Raw genomic sequence first — 19394 nt, forward strand, 5'->3', positions numbered from 1 at the left:
TATTTTTAAAAGTGAAATAGCTGTACCACTGGACTTAACTACAGAGTAATAAACTTCCAGTTCATCATCACTCTCAGCTCATGAAATGTCTTCAGGCCTTTGTAAGAAGCCCTGTTTGAGACAACAGATTAAATACTAATCCTGGCAGATCGTACATCTCCGCTTGAGTTCATACCATCTAGCTGAGCAAACTTTTTTTTTTTTTTCTTTTTTTGATCTAAGTAAAGGCAACGAATTCTTTCATTAGATCTCTTAGATGAGCTAGCAGGAAAGAAAGATCAATATTTTTAAAAGAAAATGAAAATAACATCTTGCAAAAATACAGCTACATTAAATGCAAGGAATGCTTTCCCTTGAAAACCACATCCCCACATGGGCATCAGCCCCAGGTGAGGATGTATTCACAGTACTTTAACATCCATGCAATTGTCTCAAATGTGGAAGATTTATATGGGCAATGTTTTCACTTACTAACCGGTCCATGTAACATTAAAAACATACATATCTGTATATATCTGGGTAGATATGCAGCTATATACAGATATCTACCCCCAGTATACATTCATGTATTGGTGCATACACTAGCACACGGTATGTGTGTGTGTGTGTGTGTGTGTGAATCTATTTATAAACAGGCAACGAGTCTGTGGTTGAAGTAACAGCTGGGCACTGTTGGCACCAAGCGAAGCAGCAGATATCTTCAGGACATACAATGCAGTATTTTGGCTTTATAATGCAGCAAATGCTGGAATGTGCAATACAGGTTGCAAAAGCTGACAAGCTAAACAGTCCTTATTTGGCTCAGGGTACTTCACTGTCATATGTCTCTGGTACAATATGCCCTTTTGTCTAGTGCTCAGGCACCACTTATTAATCCTTTGTTGGGTTTTTTTTTCTGTACATTAGTTTTGGGTTTTATTATCTTGAATATGTCAGCATGAATTATGAGAGATCCACCCCCATTTTAAATAATAGAGCATAGTTGACCATAATAGTAAATTTGATGGGTTTGCTCTGCCCACCCACAGCACTTGTGGTATGTAGTAAGTTTGTTATTGGCAGCATCTTCAGGTTACATCTGTGACCCGTGGTGTTAGGTCTAGAATTTTGGTTAAAAAAAAAAAAAAAAAAAAAAAAAAAAAAAAAAGAATCAAAAGCTCATTTCTCTTAAAAAAAAAAAATGTATATACTACAAATCGCAAAATGGAAAGATTAAACACATTTTTTTATATTAACAACGTAAATGGGACTCCTTTCCGAGAGGACTCACGGTGACTTTATCTGTAGAATGTTTCAGTGCTTATGCACTAATTTTGTAACAAGTGCATGCTGTATAGAATATATTGCCTGTATACTTAGAGTGGAGGGGGGGCCAAGCTGCTTTTCATTGTGCACTGCAGCTTGTTTGGATGAAAAGTTGCGCCTTTGATGCATTTTTATACTGTACATATTTGTATATATTAACTATATTGCCATGTTATGAACACAGATTTTGTTATATTTGCTTGTTTCGGTTTCCTACAAAAATTGGTCCATGATGGGGGATTTTTTTTTTTTTTTTTTGTATAGAAAATATGCTTGTAATTTTTGTTTGTTTGTTTTCTTGGTCATCATCTTTTAATGGCTCATAAAGGAATTAGAGATGAGTTTTTGGAGGAACTCTGAGAAGCAAGTCTGTGTTTGCATGAGACCTGCCCAATTGCTGGCTATAAAGGGGGGGCGGGGGGAAGAGGGGAAATCTAAGTCAAGTTTTGCTTTTAAAGCATGCTTAGTCCCATGGGAAAACTCATACATGTACAATTATTCTCTTTGTATTTTATCTAATAGTGCCTGAATTTTTTTTTTTTAATGTCTTCTTGGAGGAACAATTCATAATTGTCAAAATTTGAAACATTAGCTTAATTTTGTTTTCATGACCTCTCATTTCTCCTCCTTATTTATTTTGTTGCTGTTTATAATGGGCCCCAAGGCCATTTCTGACATTGCAGTGTTCTTCTTCCACATTAAGGATGTTTTTAAAATTACTAAGATTATTGAGCCAACAGGCTGTTTTAATCAAAACCATGTTTCACTTGGTTTTGATGATTATGAATGGGCCTTGCAGTGGCAAACCCCTTTCTGCTGGGGGGACCATACCACCTAGTGGCCCTGGAGCTCCAGCGCACACACGCAGCGTCCCGGCGTTCGCCGCCTTTCTCAAAGCCTCGCTGGCAGTTTTGCTTCAAATTATTTGCTTGTTATAACTAACTTAAACTAAACAAATTGATAATGTTAATAGGATTTTTTTTTTCCCTTTGGTTGATTGCTAAATAAATTCGTATAATTTATACTAGAGGAGATTACTGCTTTTATTGTTTTGGGTTCCCCCAAACCAATTATTAACAATCAGGACTATGTATCTCATTAAATTTAAATCAGGTCAAACCTATTTATCTAAGGCCTTTTCTGATTTACAGGAAGATGACTGTATTCCAGTGCATTTAAGATGTATTTCTGTGTATGATTTTGCAGCATTCAAATCTACTAACGGTGATTTTTTTTGTTCTGTATTTTACCATGGTAAATACATTGTAGAAAAAAAAAAAAAAATCCCTCAACTTTAACATAGAAAACATTACTTTTTATGCCCAGGGATTTTTTTTTTTTTTAATAAAATCACTGCAGTTTTAGAACTGTAATTAAAGCCCTGAATAATAGATCACACATCTTTATCTGTTGTGTTTAAAAGGAAAAAAAATAGCCCAAACTGTTCACATAATCCTGAATGCCTCATTTCCATAAAAAAGGTTTCTATACATATATTATTTACATTTTTAAACATGGTAATTCTTTCCTTTGTGGCATAAAATGTCTCTTTTCCACTGCAGCTATTGGAAAGCGACTGCTCACATCTGAAATGTTATCGTAATTTGCATCAGGAAACCCAACTGCAGACATTAAGGACTTGGGTGTGTTCAATTATGATTTTGCTGGAGGCTGTCCCTCATTTTAATGCTGCACTCATTGAACTACCTTTCTGAAATCTAGCTGATATGGTTCACCATAGACATGCTTCACAACATCATTAGCTTTGCAAATGGCTTCATTTCAGTCAATGCAGACTTCAGTTTTGGCCAATTGTAAAATGGAAATTTGAAAAGGAAAAAAAAAAAAAAAAAACAGATGCACTTAAAACATGAAAAGAATTATTTATATGATAAAAATATATTTAGATTTTCAAAGCACAAGACTGAACAGAAGTGCTCTTTTTATGCTTTCTGAAGATGTTACTGTTAAAAGTCTTTCTACATCAGGCTTAATAAATCTGTAATGACATTTGATGGATTGATTTTTGTGTGGGTTTTTCTTTTCTTTCTTTCTTTTTTCCCCTTTCTTTCTCTGCAGAGAAAGAAAAAGACTGACCTGGAGAGGATGTGGGAGTAAAAAAACCACAGGAATGTGCCTGTTTCAGTAAAACTCACAAACAATTTCTAGCAGCCTCCTTTCCCTTAAATAATAATCACTTAAAATAGGAAAAAGAAAAAAAAATCCAACTACAGCACCCTGCATTTGTTTCTACAGATCTTTTTCTTTCCCTCATCTGGCTCCTCTGACCACTCCATGCCTGGGTTATTTATGGTGTAATCTACAGCGAGGCATTGGGCTGCTGTCACACAAATTCAAGGCTCGCTAGCCATAAACCAGGCATGATTGAGATACCAAACACCCTTCTCTCAAGTGCTCCCCCTCAGACGGATGGCTCTGTTTAACACTTAGTTTCCCTAAGCACTCCCTTGTCCCCCATAACATCCCCCCGAGCGGGGTGATGTGTCACACACCCGTGTGAAGCAGCACACGCCGCTGCCGCCCCGGCCGTGAGGGGTTATTTACTGCCGATGAGCCAAAGCTCTCCGTGGCAGAGATTCCTGAGACTTGTACTCATTAAATTTTGATGGGTACAGTATCACCTGTTAGCCATATTTAATTGCTGCTGCTCCTCTTGCCATGACGACACATCCGATGAGCAACTCAGCCCCGGCGCTGCAGGGCCGCCGTCAGCCGTGGCCCCGCGGGCAGAGCTGCCTCCCCACGCTGCTGCCAGCCCTTCTGTCTCACCCACGTGCCCTCTGGTCATGGAAGGAGAGGGCAGTTGTCCCCACGCTTGTGGCAGGGAGAGCAGAGGGGAGGAAAGTGCTGGATGTGTCCCCCCACCCTGCCGTCGCCCTTCTCCTCCGATTTCCTCCAAATGTCCTGCCTTCCCCAAGCTCCCCTCGGGGTCTTTCCAGCCTGGCACGGAGGACAGGGGCCACCAGGGCATCACCCATCCCTTCGTCAGCCACCCATCCCCGCTGTGCAGAGCCAAAGACTATGACAGGCCCTGCACCCTCCTCGCCCCACCACCTGCTCCTTGGTGTGACCGTTCCACAACACATGCACCCACAGCTGACCTGCAGGAGCCACCCTTCAACTTTGACATGCTGGGTAGTTCGTTAGCGAATACACTTATGAGACAGTGCCTTGGATCCTGCAACACTGACTTTTTTTTTTTTTTAAGTGATTTTTTTTTTTTTTAAAGGAATATATTGCACACATTTCAAGGAACCCCTCTAGGGTAAAATAAAAAATATATATAGATGACTAAAATAACAAATGAATCATAAAACTTAGAGATGGAAAAGGACTATTAGATCATCCAATTTATCTTGCTGTCTGCCAATACAGGTTTGTTCCCCGCAGACCGCTCCCCAGGGCTTTGTCTAGCCTTTCTGACTTAACTCCAGCACGCAGGGTCCTCTGCCACTTTCCTCGGAAGAATAGTTAATGGTTTAGGCATGTTTCACAGGTACAGGGCCAAATCCTGGCCTGAAGGGAGTCTCACCTGCAAGGCACACAAACGTTGGCCCCAGATATTTTAGTGACTCCACGCAGCAGCAATACACGCGCCACTGGAGCATGTTTTCACCTCATGCCTTTGCACACAACTGCTGGCCCACGCCACCCCGTAAGGCTGCGGGGCTGGGACCGTGGTCCACAGGGAGCCACATCCCCTCTGTCCTGGAGCCCCGGGTCCAGCCGGCTGGGCAGGACCAGGGCTCAGCAGGATCAAGTGCCTACCCAGGCTGCAGCGTTCCCGTATTGATGGAGACTGCCGAACCAGCTGTAGGCAGCTCTCAGTAGGCTTAAGAGACTGCTCTAATTTATTCCAAGAGTTTGAACTTGTATCTCTCTTTTTTTTTTTTTTTTTTAATTATTGGTGATACACTCCAACAGAAGAACAAACAAACAAATAAAATCAACCCTTCAGCTTCTCAGATGGATGTTTTGGCTACAGGGCAACTTTGAAAGCTGGTTCAGTTGTTTTTGCTTTCATTTTTTGCTGCTCCTTAAAACTGTCTTGATTTAATAAAAGTTAAATGTTTTCATAGGAAAATCAGGCTGGGTGGTTTGTGATTCTTTTATGTACAACACGAATATTACATTATTCAACAATTCAGGAATAAATTTAATTCTGTCTACCTTTGCTGAGTGTTTTACAATTTAAATAGCTGGTCTGACAGTGAAGTCCGGGTACTAAGGAGAGATCGATTAGATCCAGAAGGGCACCAAGGTCATGGTACAAAGGACTTCAGGTGGGACATGACCGAGTCTGTGGGAGGCAGGACAGGAGAGCTTGGGACCAGGGGCTGGCTGGGGTTTGCCATGCCACAAGTGGGATTTATCTGTCTCACCTTCCTGAGACACCACCAAATGGGAAGGATCCACAGATTTCTCAGAAATTTAAAAGCACAGAAGTGCCATTGAAGCCGGCTGCCCTTCGCAGACAGCCCGCTGTGGGTGAGGGGGTACCCGGGCCGGGGACACATCCACTGACGCTGGGGCATGGCTCAGCTCTTGCGGTGGTTTGCACGCAGCTGAGTCAGTCTGGGCCATGGCTGCTGAGCACACCATGCCTGGCCCAGCCGCTTGAGAGGTTTATGTCACTCGGGGCAGTTTATTAGAGAGATTTATGGTCAGGAAAACAAAAGTTTAGAGGAACAAAAGGCAACCCTACATACCCTCAGCAGCTGTTCCTGGCTTACACTGACTCCTCAGCCCCAGCTCAGAGGCAATTCTGGAGCAAACCGAGCTTTTAACTGGGCTCCAGACCTCAGGCTGAGGACAGGAAAGGCTGCAAAGGAAACAAGTCTTCGTGGAAAGAGAAGTAACAAATATCACAAGAAAAACAATCCTAAACAAAGAATAAAAGTTCAGTTTGTATCAAGTTGCTCCCCACTGACTGGGAAGATCTTTCCTTGTTCATGGGAAGGAGTTGAGGACCTGAGGATGATGATGGGTTCCTCCCAGGGCGCAGCACACAGACACCCCAGCTGCTGGCATTTAACCCACCCAGGACAATGAGGTGGCAGATCCTCTCCTCCTCCAACCACCAGGTCACACGGGGAGCGGGAGTATGCTGGTGCTGGCAGTCGTGGACAGGGCCAGGCTTTTATCGCAGCAGGTAAAACTAACCAGCCGCACCAGGTACACGGCAAGATTTGGGCCACACGTACACGAGGACTGAACAGGGCCCTCCTCAAATGACATGTGCTCACGTGCCCTGTTTTTGATGATCAGCAGCGCACTTGGCACCATAAATGAGTATGCAGGAAAAGGGGTGTGCTCCTGTGGCATTCAGCCAATGTAAGGACACAGCAAAGGCACAAGAGGGGGTGAGAGCTCTCAGCAGGTACCCAGCTCCCCACTGCCCCAGGACTGTGTGGTACCTTAAGCACCAGGCACATGCTCTAAAGAGGCTCTTATCCAAGCTGTGCTTTGGGGAAACACAGTTCAAGTTTTGCCTTTATTCTTTCTCAGCCCATCAGACCCCTGCAGTCTTGTGGACCAAGGTTCAGACCACTCCACTTGGTAAAATTTAGGGCTTTGTCAGAGTTTTCTGCAGCCCAAACAGTAATCCAGGCTAAACCCTTTGATACTGCCTCCGGTTGTCCTGCAAAATACACCCGAGTCCCTAAAATATTAAGTGCACTATATTAAAGGTCCTACTGAGGGAGGAGGAGGCTTCTTTTAGAGACAATCAGATAAACCTCAACACTAACAAGAGCATTTGGGAAACAAAGACTGCCTACATACTGAAAATATTTATTTCAATGGTACTAACACTTGAAAGGTATTTGCGACATTTTTGATGCAGAAAAGACATACTTTTGCTGGTGAAATGGTGCTTTTATGGATGTAATGTATTTAGGGACTGTGTACACAAATGGCAATGAAGTCTGCCTTTGAAATATTGGAGCCTCTGGCTTACTGGTTGTTCCTGCAGTGACCAGCCAGAAGAGGGCTGCAATGCTGACGCTGGACATTTGAGGTGCTACTGCAAAGGCAACATTAAATTACATAAAAGAAATATTACCCAGAGAAATATACCTTAAATATGAAGCTTATTTTAAAAAAAAAAAAAAAATTGATGCTAATTTTACATTAATACTAAACTTAAATTTATAATGGTGCATGTATAGCTACAGTTCCTCAGTTACCAGAGCTGACTCTCTGCCAAAACATCCTTTTCTGTGGCAGACTATCACTGATCTTTATTTTTAAAACCTTCACAATTAAATTCACCGAATCTGACTTTTTAAGTGTGCAGGTCAGTGGTGTGGTGCAATGCAAGTGTGATTAAGGTGACCTGACACTGGTCTCTGTAATTCCAAAGCCAAAAATCACTGACAAGCAAAAAAACCCAAAAAGCCAGAAGCAAAACCATACCCAAAACGTTTATTGTACCAGGATATTCAAGTATTCACATTTAGTGCACAAGAACTGAACAGTATTACAAGTCTTTGAGAATTTTGTTTGCTTGTTTTTCTGAACTAATAAAATATCAGTAGCTCTGCACTCAGGTTAAATTACCAAAATTAGAAGCCCCTGATCTTAGGAAAACAGCAGTAATGCTAGGTTAGAGAAGGGGAATTTATTTATTTTTTTTTTTTTTTTAAATACAAAAGGTCCATCTGTAAGTAATTGTGCTAATGCTTGAAAAATGATAAGTTGAGGCTTTTGGAGTTAAACAGAAAACAACCAAAATGCTTATTGTGAAAGGAACTTTTCAATCTGAAAACAGATTCTGTCAAAATGTCAAAGGCCCAAATTTAGGTTCTGCTAAAAGAGACTTTTACAAGACCCAATTTGAATAAAAATGTTGAATTCAATTTCCTTTTAACCTCAAGCAGAGGGAAGGAGACAAGCAGTACAAACCCAAACACAACGCTTCAGGTAAATCAAAAGAGAAACAGAAATTAAGAAGTGCCAAATCTCATCCTGATCTGACTTTGTGGAACACACACATGACGCTGACATTGAGAACTGGGAAGGTGCTTCTGTTAAGGTGTTATTTGTGCTTAAGTTTACCAAAAAATTGAGCCTGGAAAATATGTTATCTGGACAATAAAGATAACTGAAGTGCTGAGACATTTCTCCTTGTGTAACAGAGAACAGAAACCTGTAAGCAGATGTAAGCAGATATATTCTTACTGTGGCCTGCTGGCTGAAAAGTTGGGATTTTTGGAGGTGTTGGTGAGAGGTAGTCAAAAGAACACAGGAGGAACAAAATGCAAGTTTGGTGAAAATGGATTTTGGAATTAATTATAATTTCTCTCAGTTGTTCTGATCTTCTCTTTTCCCAAACTAGTTATGCTAAACTTTGACATTAAAATTTCATACAATTTGCTCAGAATTACTTTATTTAGCAATGTTTAATTAGATTTTTGAGAACATACATATATATATTAAAAATTCAAAAGTACCCTAAACTGGAATAACATATTTCGTGACATGTGACTTTTTTTTTTAATTTGATAAGAGGGGGCATTTTTTTGCTTTAAGGGAAAACTATTTCCTGATTTTCCAGAATCGTCAGAAAACAAAGTTGTCTGTTTTCTCAGCTGTCACAGGTAATGCAGGCTCCTCCGGTTCACTTGTTCCAATAAACTGCCCCAAAAGATGGAGGGATAAAATGTTCTTTCCAAGTAATTAGACAACAAGACGAAAAAACAGTAATTAGGTCATGACTTTCACAGAGGATTAATGAAAACATTTTCTATGTATAAAATGAGTTTTAAATGCCAAAGAGTTCCATAATTATTTATTAGATCAGCTTTGCTCATGCAGATAGTTTTGTACCTAAGATTCATGCAGAGAAATGTCTGTCTCAGTGATGTGTACCACATTATAAAATGCATTATTTAATTAATCATAAAATCTTGAGCAGTCAAAAATAATGGTAGCCAGCAGCTAAACTGCACACTAAATCTGCTCTGTAGCAACACATTTCAGTAAATATTGATAGGGTGAGAAGAGAAAATCGGAGATAACATTTCTGTATCTACAGATTTCCTTTGGTTCGTCTCACTTGTCGGTGAAGTTTTCTGGTTATACTGTGATTTCTGCTACACAGATAATTTAAATAGGTCAACATCTTTCTGCATGTATGGTCTATTCTGGAGCAGCTCTGTGTTTGTTTTATTTTTATCTACTTTTATGCATTTGCTAATTAATTTAGGAATGTAAAGTAAACTTGGCCTTCAGATACAGAGGCAGCACCTCCAGCGCAGGGTGTTGCTGCCTCCCCGGCCGGTTCCCAGCTCTCTCCCAAGCCGACATCAGCACCCAACGCCTGGCACAGCCCGAGCCCAGGGAACTCGGTGCCAGCATTGTCCTTTCCACAGCATCTCCTGCCCACAGGGCTGCTGGGGGCCACCCCTCGACCTGCCTCAGAGCTTCCACCGTTAATAAGGGCAAATAACCAGAGCACTGGTGACTCTTTTCATGAGGGCTCCACACCCTGACTGGAGGTGACAACCTTTCCCCATCTTACAGAAGCTGTGAGACATTTGTCAAAGTTATGATGATGGCAGAGCCGAACGCCTGGAGGCTGCAGAGCCCAGCTCAATCTGGAAGCCCAGAGTGATGGTATTTTGTGTGTAGGAGCTAAGGATAACCTCAGTGTAAAACAAAGGGAGAAAACTAAAGAGGGAGTGGTATTACCACAACTCAAGAGTTTCCCATTTCCAAGCTTCATTATCCTGCAGAAAGATCCAGTTTGGTCCAGAGCTAAGTATGTTGCTTTGCTTTCGTACAAAATAAAGCTGTTGTATCTGCCCTAAGCAGATCAGGCTCAGTTCAACTAGAGCCAGTAATAAAGTTAAGAATGGATCGTCTGGGAAGATACCACACCTTTAATTTCACTCTTTAAAGAAAGAGATGGCATATTTACAGGCTCGTGGTCAGAACAGAGGCCAACGTGGCAGTCTGAAAAAGTGTTAAACCAGAACATTCCTTGTTTTGCAATACCATGCTCAACCCAGCAGCCTTCTCTCTGGAATTGTGCTCCAACAGCTACTAATAGCTACTGATTTTTGCAGTATTTCACATATGACCCCCTACTGGACTCAGTATCTATTAATAATGAACTCCAAACTAAATAAAACTGCATATCATATAACCGACCCCTGTTACAGATCACAATACATGTCAAAATGGGCACTCTTGTAATTAGCATGTAGTTACTCAATCTGCATAATTACACACGGTAATCATGCTGTAACATGTCTGGAAATGCTAGATCTCATTTACCCCAGTAATTCTAAGTCATATGAATATCTTCTGTAGGAACTACTACTTTAGATGTTATGAATTAATATTAAGATGAAATTGAATTAAATGTACTGATTTTAATGTCATGAATGCACTCATAACTATTTTTTCCCCTGAGAACCATCTGCAATTTAGAGACTTGCTAATCCTAATTAAATGCACTTTTCTCAAGTGTGTGCAAATGAACAGAGAAATCTGCTCAGTAACGCACTTGCATATTTTCCTCTTTCACAAAGGGGAAGAAGAAACTGTTTTGTGATTTTCTCTTCCTCGTAAGAGAAAATGGGTGTTGCTTCTTCATAATTTCAAGACATACAGTGGTCTGACTGTGTATCTTAACTGGTAATTCGTTATAAGCATAGGAGCAAGGTGCTTCAAACAAGTATTTATAATGCTGATCTGAACAGTTACAGTCACTGTAGGGAAACACCATATTTTAGTTATTCCTTCCAACGTTTTAGACAATACTTGAAGTCCTTGGATAATCTGCTTGGAGGTAACAAACTGAACCTGGCATTGTGTAGGTTATGTAAACCAGTTATTATAGGGCTTCACTGGCACAAGGGGGTAGAAACCAGAGCACACCGTGAGACAGGAGCACATCTCACTAACCCCTCAGCTAGAGCAATTTTATTGACACCAACAGTGAAAACAATACCCTGGCTTTCTTCACTGGCTCCATTTCTTCCTGGTTTTGGCCTTCCTCCCAAAGAGAGTCTCAACTTTTCCATTAACCCAACTTCAGCTGAAAATAACATTTATCTCAAAGGAATGGCAGCGGGGGGCGGGGGGAATTTTAGCAGTATTAATGTGGCTTACAACTGAGGAACCAATTATATGACAAAGCTGGCATGGTAGTACTGAAAAGAACACCTCCAAAATCCCACACTTTTTGAAGATGCAAGAGACTTAAAGCCAAAAAGACTTTTCAACCTTCAGTTGAATATCCTTGTATTGTTCCACATCTTTTACATCCCCCTTCTCAGTCAGTGAGATTTGCTCTTTAATTTGACTTCTAATTCGACAGCCTGTATAACTCACAAATTGGTATGGCAATGTAGGCACCTGATACCTAAAGCCACTGGAACATGTATCAACTGTGTCACTCGGTCTGGCTTATCTGAAACTACTAAAGGGAAAAAGAAGGACCCTTAGAACTCCTAAGAGCACCAAAGGAAAGCCATGGTTAACAGTAAAGATGACTTCCAAAGCTCACACTTACTTTTTGTACCCTGTCTAACCACAGTGGCATTCAGAATGTTACCCTAAACCCAGCTGAACACCTTCAGCAGCAAGACTCCAAGACTTAAGACTCTCCTGTGTGCCCCACAGGCTCTGTAAGAACTTATTTCCAATGGAAATGACAGATGCACACTCCCCATCATTTTGTTCTTAAGCAGCCACACTTAGAAGCTTTTATCCTCCCCAACAGCACTGCTTTTGCTTCAATCAAGAAACTGGTCTACCCTACTTCTACAAACCTTATCATGTGCCAGCCTAGCACAGGAACCAGAAGCTTAATCTGTGATGTCAATGAGGCTGTGGTCACTCATAAGTGCCCCTAAGTGCAGTTGATTTATATTAGGGATCCCAGCTGATGACCTCCCTTTCTCTCAAAGAGGAGTTGCCTTTGACAAGTCTTTTCTAGGTGCCTTCCACACTCAGAATCTAGTTCAGGGATATGGTCAGAGGTGGTGGCAAGCTCTGACACCACAGTCAAGTTCCAAGAACACAGCGGACCTAGAAGATTTTCATAATGTATTTGTAAAATTCTGAAACCTCACCAAAAAAAAAAAACCCACCCTACATGTTCCTCTCATAACTTTATGACCACAGAAAATGCCTACAATAACTCAATTTCCTTTCTTGAAGGAAAATAACTGAAAGAGAGAAACAAAGGGTTTCTTCTTATTTTTCTTATTTTAAGAGTTTTTCTGTTAAGCTTCACAGACTGATTTTTTGGGAAGTGACTCAGTATTTTCATATAAGCAACTGAACAGGGCATGAATTTGGTTTTGGCTGGTGGCAGGTTCTCCTTCTTCCCCCTCCCCCAGCAGTGCAAGTACAACGAAAGGTCAAATTAATACAAAATTCCAGGCAACTCATTTTAAGCTTTAAAAGCAAGACACAGAAACCAGTTTTGCAAAACACCGAGTCTATATTTACATCCACATGTAATAATATACTCAACTAAAGTGAAATACATTATAAATTAAATGAGTAACGTGTGCCTACTGCTTGACAACTTCCGGTTTCGACAATTAAAATAAGACAAAATGGAATGAAATAAATACATTAAAAAAAAAAAAATCAACAATTTGTACCTCTATATATGCACTGTTATTTCCAAAGAAACATACAAACCAGTAGTATCCCAATAGTTAATACTGATGGGCAAAGTGTATTTTGAAGTACAGGGCTGTGCTGCCATGAAATAGTCTTCATGTCCATTTTTTCATTCCAACCCCAAGACACCTACTAAAAAAAGCCTTGAGGGAAACTGTACCACACGAACGGAGATTAAAAACAAGTCTTAGGTCTGTTTGCTGAAACATCTTAAAAACCAGCCCTGTATATTTTAATCACAGAACCCCATAAGGTACACAGATGACAGTTACAGCATGCATTCTATAAGACTCATTGAAAGATCACGCAAAAAAATAGATTAACCATTTTCCATGTGAATTCATCTTCAAAAAATAGGCTATAAAAGTGCAAAACTAGGAAAACAAAAATCTAGATTATGTACATATGGCTCAGCTTATGAACAGGAAAAAAGGTAAATAGTGTACAATTTCCTGATACACAGCACTTCATTACATCGCCAGTTTACAGAGACATTAAAAATAGGTCCCATATACAGGAACTAAGACATACAACTGGAACATCTCAAGTTGCATAATGAAAAAACAAGAGTTTCTAGGTCTTGCTATTTTACATTTGCTGTATGAGGGAAGAGCGCAAAATGAACAGTGCAAAATTTTTCATTTTTTGTTTTACTAAAATATATGGAAGTCAAAGCCAGGTACAGAAGAAATTAACTCTTAGCTACAGGTTTTATGAGAGGCAACTAGGAACACAAGTCAAAATATGCAATTCTGCTTTACTGGCTGGTAACTGGCCATCTTCCCTTTACAAAAATTAAACTGCATGTGCATTAGAAAAAACTCTTGTCGTCTTCACAAAAAAATAAAAGGAGATATTCTCCCATTTACAAGTTATTTCTCACTTATTTTAAACACCCAGTAGATGCTAGAACTCGACATCAAGAAGCTTCCAAGCACAGTCTGGCAGGCTACACCATAGCCACATCCCTTTTGAAGTCTGTAGATCCCATATTCATATTGGCAGGTCTGTTTGTGACTTTACAGTTTGGACAAAGGTGCAAAGTAGTTTTCGTCTAAATGTAGCTGTATTGAGTTTAGTACAAAACTAAACATTTGAAACATTTAGATTAGTATCGTTTCTCATGCAAATCCTAGGTATTTTTTTAAGTTTGTATGTTGGTGGAGATGTTTAAGAGGCTTCTCTGAAGAACGGCAACCAATGCCATGAGAAGAACCCAACCGTATTTCAGGAACGCCACACAGAAATCCAAAATGTCAAGTATTGCCTCATCTTTGCATTAAAAAATATGCTGGAAACAACCCAGGGAAATGGATCCCTCCAACATATTATGGTCCTAACATACACAAGGCAGATCAGCATTATGTCAGCACCGTTGCTTTGATGTTCACAACATTTATAAACTGGACAGTTTCAGACAGTTTATTTGGAAGTTGTTTTAAAAAACCTAACATAGTTGAACAGAAAAAAAAAAAACACAGATGAGAAACTTTCAACTTTATGAAAAAGGAGCATTAAGCCAACAGGATTTCAACTTCAGTATATTTACAATTTACCTGAGGTGCAACGATTATATATTCTTTCAAAGAGAAACTCTTCAGCAGCGCTCAAGTATGTAAAAATATAATTCCTACCTAATATTTGGTCAATTAATTCTAATGAAAAATACTCAAAAGTCAATGTCAAGATATACATTCTCCACACACCTTCATAACTTTTTAGACTACTGTTTATGGCTATTTGGTACAAAATGTTAACAGAACCAGTATTATAAAACTGTAGTGTTTTTCTTATACAGTACAATCACAGCTTAGTTCAGTAGCTTTCACCATTTTTCCTCAAAGATAAACTGCAGGTATAACTCCATAAAACATGTACTTGTCTCCGTAGACCTAGGGGGAAATAGAAAAAGAAAAGTTTTGGTATACAACTTTATGATAGTACAACACTTTTTTTTGTTGTGAGGAGTATCCTTAAAACATGAAGGCAATTTCTACCACACCCTTGCATGAGTGTATTTAGAAACTGATATTACAATATAAGGTCTGTGTCTTCTATTTGACAAATAAAAAGCTGGCAATCAAGTCTACTTTTGAAGATACTCAAGCCCCAAGAAGAAATACAAGCAGGAAACTGAGTTAGCTTAAAAAAGCAGAACTACACAAAAACATGCTTAGTAGGGGAACAATAAAAGCAGTAAGATTAGAATAATATCAAGAAATAAAGCAAAGTATTTTAAAAGCTGTCAACTAGATGTCAGATAGCTCTGCTTCCCAGATATGTAAGCATCTTTCCATAGAACAGCACCTGGACCAGCACACACTATAGCATTCAAGACATATCTCCTTAAATTTGAATGAGAAAAATTATCTGTAGCTCTGGGTTTGAAAAAAGCATACAGATGTATTTATTTATAGTCTTATAGAATACTTATCTCCTTAGCAGCTAAGAATGTTGCAAACACAATGGGGCTGTTCAGTTCTGAGATACAGCTACAGAACTGCAGAGATGAAGCATGGGAATTCAGAACACCAGGCTAATTCTTTTCACTTGACCTGTTTCCCTAAGAGGCTACACCCACCCCTCAAACAAAAGAAAAACTATTTGGAATAACATCTTTGGTACACAAAGATAAACTGTCAAGGAGCTATCAGGAAACCCTTACTTCTCTATGAAATAATCCACCAAAAAGAGTCTTGTTGTTTGAGGTAATCCTCACAATCTTCAGAAGTTGTAAAATGACTAATGTCTACATTTTCAGGAAGGACTAACCAACATAACCTCTCATAGGATTCATGAGCTGTGATAACAGGCACTTCCTCTCATTTCTAGTTTTCCACACAATGTTCCCCCACCCTCAAGTACTGACTTAAGGGGAGAGCCCTTTTGTTGAACACTTCCCACTGGCATTGTAACTAATTAATATATTTCTCCATTGTTAGCCTTCCATTTCTTTTAGAAAAGGAATACTTATGTACCTATGCAAGCCATTACCACTATTCAAAATAACTAATGCTGATATACCAGTATTCGGTTGGTTTGTGAGAGGGGGAGTTTGTATTTTCAGCTGTTCTGGTTCAGACTTTCATAATGTCTCATCGTGCTATGCAGCAACCTTTGATGCTATGAGTACATAATGCAACATTTAAGTAACAATTAGTTCAGAAGGCTAGTTTACCATTTCTTGAAGTAAATGGTCAATTCTTCTTGTCACTTGGTCGGAAGTGTGCATTACCAATGAAACTTTCGTAACTTCGCTTTTGTAGCACACTGCCAGATAAGTGTTGGTATGACATTGATCTCTTTCCTGGGGAAAAAAAAAAAAAATATATTGAGAGGAGTTGGAATTATTTCCTGCTAATCTAATTGGTCAGACATTCAGTTGTAAGGTCTATGTCAGCACCCAGAATCCCAGCACACCAGAGATGCTAACCTCAAATCATCTCACGAGCAGGGCCCAAGACAATAGATATTCCTAGTTTGATTAAAAGATTATATGAAATTCAGTATCCAGATGCAAAGAGAATGAAAAGCATTTAACAATTTTGTTCTAAACTGTATACACACAACATCCATCTCTCCAGATTTTGCTCATTTGCAAGAAAGAAATTTCTTTGCTTAAAGTGAAGTCTGCTGCGTGAGTTAAGAAGGTTAAAGTGCTGCAGTATGTTCTACAGCATGCCTACATATCCAGCTTCTGTATTTGTTTGAAAACTGAATTTTTAAATACGAATATTTAAGAAGAAACAGGTATACTACATTATTGCCATCACAGATTATAGGCAATTGTGACACTTTAAAGTGTTAATATACATTTACTTGAAGACCTTTGTTAAGCAATTTTCAGCCTAGTATAGAGGTAATTTCATGTTTATCAGAGACCATTAATTCAAATTTATATATGTGAAATCAATGCCTGTTCCATATTAAGTCTTATTAGCTTAAGCAAGCAGTCAAAAACACTTCATAAAATTAAGGAAAAAAAGTCAATCATCATTACTCCCACAGGATACAAAAAGCCCAACTGCCATCCATATTCCATGAAAGCTTTAAATGCAGCATTGAAAAAACCTAGCAAGCTTTAATTAAATTAAAATGGCAAAGCTAAATTAATATTTCAACAGAATCTACAAAGCCATTGAAGTGTGTCATGAGCAATTGTCTTTAATTTGCAGCCTCTGCCAGATCAATCAGCCAACAGGTTATCCTTGATAGCATGTTGCCATTGCAAAGGCAACTAATTTGAAAATAACACAAACTGAGTGGTTTCAGAATGTTTCTGTCTCTTCGGGGCAACACAGAATGGCAGAGCTTACAAGCAATAACGGAAGGCATCATGCTTTAATCAAGTTTGCCAAGTGGAACATATTCTCATGACAACTTGATCCAGCATTTAACATGCGACATAACATGTTCATAGGACCTAAATAATGTTGCCACAAGGCACACAGGCCCTTAAAAAAAGGGTTTGACATCATGTTTTATAATATCACCAGAGTTCAATAAAAAGACTGCAGAAACCTGCAGGTCTACACCTGCAGTACTTTACATATGGCATCTTATAAAATACATCTCTGAGGAGTTGCAACTCATAGACAAACAGTTGTACTTCAGCTTTTCAACAAAAAAAGAATTCGCAGAAACTCATGTTCACTGTCTCCACCCACATCAGTACTCTGAGAAGTTTGCCTGTCTGCCACCCTCTACCCTCTCAGACAACTATCAAGGTTTGTGTTGGGTACTTCTAGGCAGAATGGTTAGAAACCTAGGAAATTAACCGTAAAAACCTACATTTTATTGCACTGAGCTTTTACTGAAGTTGCTAAGAAAACCCATAGAGGGGGTCTTGTTTCACAAGGCTTTCCAATGTAGGTAACAGCCATAAAAAGTTGTTTTTCTTGTCCTGAGACAGCACTGTGTAACTAACAATGAAATCTTCATTTCCATGACAACAATACTGTCAAATTAGATGCAGCCATAGTTTTGAGAGCTGTAAATAACAAGAAACAGTAGAAAGTTCTTTACTACATGCTACTGTCTCCAGGCTTGTACCAAAGAAGAGGAAGAAAAGCCTACCACTGAGATTTTTTTCTGGCAGACAGGTGGAGCTTTCAAAAGAAGAACAAGGTGGATTCCAATGAAGTAATTGTTTAAAAATAGTATTGCATCAACTGCTACTTCAAGAGGCTAACCTCACTGAAACTACTGGCAAAATAAGAGAATTTCCCTATCCCCAATGCACACTAATGCTGGAAAGCAGCAAGACACTGCCCATCACCTGGTCCTCAGGGTACAAACTACTTGTCTAGCTGGTTGAAGCTGCAAGACGTAACTTTCCCCTTCCTGTTTTCATGAAAATTAACAGGGTTGTATACAACATCAAGAGCATTCTCTCAAAATCGTGAATGTTCTATCTGCTCAACAGATAGCAACGTCACAAAGCACAAGTCCTCAGTCAGTGCAAATTGACTGTCCTTAAGGATGAAACCTATGTCCTGCACTAAATGTTGAAATCACACATTGTTCTTAGCAGCTATCAACCATTAGGTTTTTTTTAAAAAAGTCTTGCAAAGCACTGTAAATTCCACAACTGCATGAATGACTTCTGTGCTCAGAAAAAAACCTGTATTTCATTCTCTCAGATCACTAGGAATCAAAAGACAGCAACAACATTTGTCCTTCTGCCCATCCCTCTGCATTCTGTGCATAATCTAGTGCCCATTTTACATTCCTCATAGCAATTCATGGTACACAGACAATGCTATTCATGAAACTGAGAATTAACTCCATTTCACAATCATTTCAACTGAGTCAACTGCAATGCTGGCTTTTCCTTTATCCACTCCCTACCCCAACTGGAAATAGAACTGTAACGCTTTCCTTCATCCTTCCATAACCCACTAGCAAGCCTGAATATTTATGAAGCCCACAACTTTAAAACAAGCAAACAAGAACCAGAACAGAGTTAATACATTTTTTTGCCACATAACTAAATGCAGATTTAGTATTTTGCAGTTCACTCTGACCTAAGGTAACACACCCCCTGCTTGTTATGAACCCAGACTACTCCTGAAGAATGATCTTACTACTTCTAGATAATGGGAGTATTCAGAGCTTAAGAAGTTAGCAGAGACTTTAAGACTACACAGCGCACACACATTACTCGTTTTTATAATAGATTCTTAATCTCAAAACTCAAAGTCCTATATTTATAGCTAAATCCATACTGACCTCAGCTCAAAGTCATAAATACCATCTTCTACAAATAGTCAGACAACTGCTTAATTATCACCTAGCACCTTTTAATCTTGGCCTCCTGCTAAATTTTGAAAACACTATGAACAAAACACACAAACCACGTATTTCTTAGAAGTACCAAAGTTTTCAAAATACATCACAAAACATTTATCTCTGCTAGG

The 19394-nt window shown here is 39.3% G+C and overlaps 2 protein-coding genes across 2 annotated transcripts in view; one reads left to right on the plus strand and one right to left on the minus strand.

Annotated features, from left to right (window-relative positions):
- Positions 1 to 3289, plus strand: part of TSHZ2 (teashirt zinc finger homeobox 2) — a 233004-nt gene extending 229715 nt beyond the window's left edge. The window contains exon 4 of the transcript XR_012634626.1: positions 2868 to 3289. The gene's annotated coding sequence lies outside the window, so the exon portion shown is untranslated. The remainder of the gene's footprint in view (positions 1 to 2867) is intronic.
- A 9484-nt stretch (positions 3290 to 12773) lies between these two features.
- The window catches only part of ZNF217 (zinc finger protein 217), a 28532-nt gene continuing 21911 nt past the window's right edge, over positions 12774 to 19394 (minus strand). Inside the window, exons 5-6 of the mRNA XM_074920442.1 lie at positions 16154 to 16282; positions 12774 to 14867 (exon numbers count right to left, since the gene is read on the minus strand). Coding sequence (XP_074776543.1) covers positions 16173 to 16282 — 110 coding nt within the window. The 3' untranslated portion in view covers positions 12774 to 14867; positions 16154 to 16172. The remainder of the gene's footprint in view (positions 14868 to 16153; positions 16283 to 19394) is intronic.

This window comes from Athene noctua, chromosome 16 (genome assembly GCF_965140245.1).
Source record: "Athene noctua chromosome 16, bAthNoc1.hap1.1, whole genome shotgun sequence".
NCBI lineage: Eukaryota > Metazoa > Chordata > Aves > Strigiformes > Strigidae > Athene > Athene noctua.